At 40.1% G+C, this 6,273-nt stretch overlaps 1 protein-coding gene across 1 annotated transcript; it reads right to left on the bottom strand.

Moving 5' to 3' along the window:
- Nucleotides 1-218: 218 nt before the first annotated feature.
- LOC110855211 (narbonolide/10-deoxymethynolide synthase PikA2, modules 3 and 4) lies at nucleotides 219-5,799 on the bottom strand. The gene is made up of 12 exons (XM_022103628.1): nucleotides 5,790-5,799; nucleotides 4,828-4,975; nucleotides 4,606-4,753; nucleotides 4,316-4,524; nucleotides 4,072-4,210; nucleotides 3,547-3,991; nucleotides 3,136-3,391; nucleotides 2,597-3,062; nucleotides 1,788-2,531; nucleotides 685-1,707; nucleotides 352-612; nucleotides 219-281 (listed from the first exon to the last, which is right to left on the bottom strand). Exons 1-12 carry the CDS (start codon nucleotides 5,797-5,799, stop codon nucleotides 219-221), a joined length of 3,912 nt encoding a protein of 1,303 aa, XP_021959320.1.
- Nucleotides 5,800-6,273: the final 474 nt, after the last annotated feature.

The following is a 6,273-nucleotide window of genomic DNA, read 5'->3' as shown; positions in this document are numbered from 1 at the left end:
CATCCTCAGCCGATCTCTGCTTGTCGGCATGACCTCAATACCCTCCAGAATGAGCAATGGCGATCCATTATCCCCCGAATACATGGTTATCCTTTTTTTGTTGCAATGAATATATACCGATTCGAATTTTAGATTAGCTGTTTCCACAACATCCAGCAAGACAATTCTTTTTACACCAATAGGAACATGGAGTTGAGACATAGAGTTCCTTTCAGTCATTACGCAGAGAAGGCTCTGCAACATTGCATCCAATAGTATCGGATGGAAAATATCTCTCGTATCTGCAAAAATTCAATCGAACATTAAATACTCCTAGGTAATAGTGTAATTCGTGATGTGCATACCATTTACCTCACCCGGCACGTCAACCAGGGCTAATAGTTGATCATTTTCCACCCAAAAACTTGAAATACTGCGAAACGTGGGTCCAAACTTGTAGCCCATGTCATTAAGACGTTCATAGATCGCTTTAGGGTCTCCCACTTGTTTGATACGTTGCCTAATAATATCCAGATTTTCAGAGCTCAAGTCGTGCAGTTCAGTGGAGGACGAATTATCGGGTTGGAATTCACTAGTTGAGTGACACTTCCATTCTAGCTCTCCAGCATTGATCTGAGAAGGACATTAATAATAGTATTTGAACAAGATTTAATGCCTCAGGAACCATGCCATCTATTTAATTACCTGTTTGGAATACGACTTCACGGATCCACTCTTATCTGTTCCATCGTTACTAAATACGACCGTTGTACACAACTGGACCGTATCAATTTCGAATTGTAAAGCTGCCTTTATCTGGAAATTCTCCAGCACAATTGGGAATGTCGCCCCGTGAAGCGATGATGCCCGTAGCGCAATTTCGATGAATACGGCAGCTGGAGCAAGGACAAACTCAAAGATTTTATGGTCTGCCACATAAGGATAGGAAGTCAGGCCGACCTCGTTCCTGTACTGAGTGTTTACTCCTTGACCTTGAGCAATGACTCCAGGAAATACTACCCTTTCTCCAAGCCAAGGACGAATATCAGACTGAGTGACCAAGTCATTTTTCTTGTATATCCACAGCTTTTTGTGTTGAAAGGGGTAATTAGGTAAATCGACTTTGAGACAGGGCTGACCTCTATGAAATTGTTTCCAGTTGATTTGATATCCATGGACAAATAAAGCACAAATGGTTGAATGCAACTCAACCTGCTTCGTGGCCTTATTCTTGCGCATGGTTGGGAGACATTTGATGTCACAAGAGGATGAAATATTAGCGTGAACTAATGCAGACAAAACTGGATGAGGACCAATTTCCACGAACAGAATTTGTCCTGGACCAAAGCATTTCTCCACATTTTCCACGGCACTACAGAATTGAACGGCCTCACGAGTGTGGCGTTTCCAATATTCAACGTCAATCGATGAAACTTCCCTTCCGTCAACTCCGGATATATATTTAATTCCGTTGCCTGATTTGAATTCAATTGAGCGTAGCACGTCTTCATACTCTTGTAGCATTTTGTCCATATGACGAGAATGGAAAGCATGTTCCGCAACGAGGACATGTGCTTTTACAGCGTTGTTCCTACAAAAGTCGGCAAAGTCAAGTACCGTGCATGTGGGCCCGGATAGAACAGTCTGTGTAGGTGAGTTTACTCCAGCAATATCCAACCAGGCGTTCGGCCTGGTGGTGGTACCCGTTGTTGTGCTTGTTTGATAACCCTGCCAAACCATTAATTTGGAAAACCCAAAAATAAATCCAACCTTAATTTGAATGGCGAAACTCTTGTTGCGTCACGTACCTTCAGGAAGACTTGAAGCAATGAGTTAGCATGGTCCAAGGCTACATTAATTGCGACCATTTTCCCGTTAGGGAGAGCATCAATCAATCTGCATCTCGCTGCAAGAATACGCAACCCATCTTCCAATGACATAAATCCAGCGGCAACTGCAGCACCAAATTCGCCAAGTGAGTGACCTAAAACTGCGTTGGGTACGACTCCCCAAGACTCAAGTAATTTAAGGAGACAATATTCAATGACGAATATGGAACTTTGTGAATAAAGGGAACAATTTATTAATGTCTGGTCTTCGCCCCATATGGCATGTTTTAGCTTCAAGTCATAAATCTCTTTCAAAATAGATTCGGCGTGATCAAATGACCTCTTAAAGACGGGGTAAGAAGTATATAGCTGTCTCCCCATTCCATGGAATTGTGAACCCTGTCCAGGAAACAGAAATACCAAAGGCCGCTTCTCAGCTGAAGTCTGATTAATTTCATATTCCTTTTGATTTAGTTTCTGCAATGCTTCCATTCCGCTTGAAGCATGGAGTGCAATTCGATGTTGGAATTGAGTTCGACCCGTATTTGCAGTGTACGCTACATCATCAAAACTATCGTAGGGAAGCGAAAGGAATTCCTTGAATCGATTGATCGTTTCTTCCAAGCCGATATCCGTTTTTGCCGAGATGGTCAAGATATTTATGGCTGGGATTTCCACTTCCGGTACATGCTTAAAGGAAAGGCTCAATTTTGGGTCCCATTCCTGATAATGGTGTGCGTATTTGCGTTGCGTTCGTCCATCAACATATGCCAAGATCAGCCAGTTACTGATATTTCTGCTGGAATTTTGGCGAGCACAGGTAGGATTTGGGGGTTAATGTTTTCCAACCCTATTTGTTTCGGGATATAATTGTGCTTCATCATTTCCAATGTTTTTATTATTCCAGCCAGGCAAGAAGTGGATTCTGTGTGGCCTATATTTGCCTTCCCTGCAGTAATTATTAAGGGGTTCTTCCTGTCTGGAGACGCATACACCTGTTCGATTGCTTTCATCTCCATTGGATCACCCACAGCTGTGCCCGTCCCGTGTGCTTCCACTAGTTGAACGTCAACGGGGCTTATGCCTGCGTCGTTAAGGGCCATTTGCATAGCACTAGCTTCGCCACCAACAGTGGGTGTACCCATACTCTTACTTACACCGTCTTGAGATTGACCATAACCAAGAATTACTCCATGGATCCTGTCGCCATCCCTTACGGCGTCCGACAATCGCTTAAGGAGAAGAACGCCACAACTATAAAAACAGGTGGGCGTTTTTTGAAAGATCAGTTGTAGATTAAGCAATATAGATAAGGATTTGGACTTACCCTTCGCCCCGAACATAACCGTCAGCATCAGCATCGAAAACTCGGCTCCGATACTCGGGTGAAATAACGTGTATTAATTCACTAAAATCGAAAGCGGTGACAAATATGTTTGCCCCGCAAACAAAAGCCAAATTTGTTTCTCCGTTGCGTAAGGCTTTAATAGCTAAGCCAAGCGCGACGCCAGAGGAAGAACAGCCTGATTCTGTCGATATATTTGGGCCAGTGAGTTCGAGAAAATGGGCCACGCGAGCGGATACTAGAATTATAGTGCATTATTAAATTTGGTATCAAATCCATTTTATCTTATTTTAGCAGTGCAAATATATTCTAAGGTTATTTATGTGTCCTCATATTTGCGTAATTCCAATTATTTTAAGCCTAATAAGGATCTCATTTTGTTTTTATACTCACGGGTACCAATTGAATTTCCCATATAGTTTCGATACCAGTCTCCATGGTTTTTCCATTTGTTCGTTAGTTCCAAATATTCCTGTCTCCAAACCCCCGAAAACACTCCAGTGTTGGTTTCGTTCAACGATGACGCAGTAACTCCAGCATTTTCCATAGCTTCCCAAACAAGTTCAAGCAAAATTCGTTGTTGCGGATCGATCCAAACCAGTTCGGTTTTACTAATGCCGAAGAACTTCGGGTCACACGAGTCAACTGGGCAAGACAACCAACCAGCCTGGATTTCCAGCTGTACATTGGTCAAGTCGTAGCCTTGCTCCTTTGTCCAGCGATCTTTCGGAAGTGGTCCAATTGCACACTTTGCTTCTGTAAAGAGTTTCCAGAATTCTGATATGTTGTTTGATCCTGGCAAACGACACGACATTCCGATGATGGCTATTGGTTCCCTCTAATGAAAATTTCACTTGTGAATACAGAGCTAAAAATGCATGAATGGATTTAAGTGAGATAGATTTAGAAATTTTGTACCTTAATAGGATGCTGACTATCTCCACCTCTGTTCAACATGTTGTCGACATAAGCTTCAAGACTCCGGTAATGAGCCATAATCTCAAAAATTTCCTTGGATTCGATGTCAGTTGACAATGTTTGGGGATTCATTAGATTCCTAAGTACAAAAGGGCACATATTGTGCAAATTTATGATTGTACATCACAAAATCAAACTTTGTTTATCTCATGGTTACCTTTGATAGAAGTCTTATTCATCAAACCGGACCAAACATTCGGTTTCTAACCAATTTACTTTAAATTTCGACAATAGTATTTGTCGAATACTCCCACCGCCGTTAAGACTTTGCCGAAATTCGTGACATAATTGCATCGAAGGTTGGAATAGAATTGGGACTAGTTCGTCGGTTTTTTTGGCCAAGTAAACCAGTCCCCCACTTTTTACGAACAAGTCATCAAAATTTTCCAATACCTAAAAATCATGATTTTATGTACAAATTAGTTAAGTTAGTGATAGTACTTATAGTTAGTTAAGTTCTTTTCGCACACATACCAAGGATTCGGGTTCCAGAAGTATCACACGTTTAAAAATCGTTAGCGAACAAACTTGCAGAAACACTTCATTCAAGAATTCCGATTCTAAAGAGAATTTCGTAACGACTAGTGGGAAGACCGCGTCAAACACCTTGTTGAGTAGAACACTACAATTCCAGTTTTCCCATATTAATTTGACTTTTCAATCATCATTGTGCACAAACTAATAATTGTGGCATGCCTAATTTTCTCGGGGAGACCTGACCCCACGATGAGAACCACGTTCCGATTCGTGCAACAATTCCGCAGGGATTGGAGTAGAACGAGGGCTTTCTTGGCTTCTTCCTCCGTTCGGGCATATGTCACCCATGCACCATCGTGTCCAACTCCTATTTCATAAATACATGGTGATTAATGGAAACAGGTTAATGAATATTTAAATTATCTTATGATTCTTTCTGTTTTGACTTGTTGATGTCAACAAAAGATATTTAAGTAATTCCTTGTCTCGTTGAATTTATAAACCTACGAATATATTTTTCGTAATAAAAAATTCGCAAATATACGAAATGATGATTATTTTAATCGAAAAGTGAGATTCGTTGGCTTCGGTATTTTTATTTGCGATGACATTTAAGGTTATTGCTGTTGGTACCAGGAGTAATAAGTAAGATGCAAAATTTGTGGTGACCTGGAGCTTCGTACGCTTTGCACAACAAATTCTGTGCGTTTTCTTTTAAAATTCGCATCTTTCACAAACTTCACAAATAGATTTTGTAGTGTGATCTTTGTGAAATACTACTCCCGCAACTGCTTGACATTAAGTATGCAGGTAGCTCTTCTCCCATAACGGTTTCGGAAAATGGCCGAGTTACAAAAGAAATAATTATTTTTTAATTAGTTAATGTCATAAGTCCTTCGCAATAGGGTTGCCGTTTTTATCCGAGATTATCCTATCCGATCGGATAGGATCGGATAATGTCGGATAGGATAAGGAAGAATACGATTAGGATATCCGTCGGATAGGATAATATTTCTCAAATTATCCGACTCGGATTATCCGAATAGTGGACTTATCCGATCGGATAAAAATAATTTTTATCCTATCCTATCCTATCCGATCGGATGGCAACCCTACTTCGCAAATTACAAGGACACCAACTTGAGAATTGTGGTACAAAAATACCATGTAAGCAAACTTACCTTCCTTCATTCTCCCACGCGTAGATGTTAGTCGAACTTATTCAGGGTTTATTGAATTTATTTATGCTTCACGAGATTTTATTTATTTTTGGTTATTTCAGAATCGACACAAAAATTTCAAATTTATATTTGAACAAAAACAATGATTCGAACAAGAATTGCTAAGAGCAAGTGATGCGATTTAATTGAGAGTTGGCAAACTTTATATAAACCGAGACTGGCCCTGGCCTGCGTAAAAGCACGAATTTTTATATAACTACCTGACCAAAAAGCATTTTTTTTAATTGCTCCATTACCAGCAAGTTATAAGATGTTACTGTGTAAAAATGCTGAAATGTAATTAAAATGTAATTAATGAAGTATTTAAATTGTCATTAAAATGTAAATTGAGTCCGACAATGAGCTGCTCAGTGTCAGGAATTTTTAAATTGTTACAGCCTGACCACGAAATAATTTGTATTCATTCCATTTTCCGCAATTTGAA

This window comes from Folsomia candida, unplaced genomic scaffold, assembly GCF_002217175.1.
Source record: "Folsomia candida strain VU population unplaced genomic scaffold, ASM221717v1 Fcan01_Sc012, whole genome shotgun sequence".
Classification (NCBI taxonomy): domain Eukaryota; kingdom Metazoa; phylum Arthropoda; class Collembola; order Entomobryomorpha; family Isotomidae; genus Folsomia; species Folsomia candida.
The sequence above is the reverse complement of the archived record's forward strand: the minus strand, read 5'-3'. Positions and strand labels throughout refer to the sequence as shown.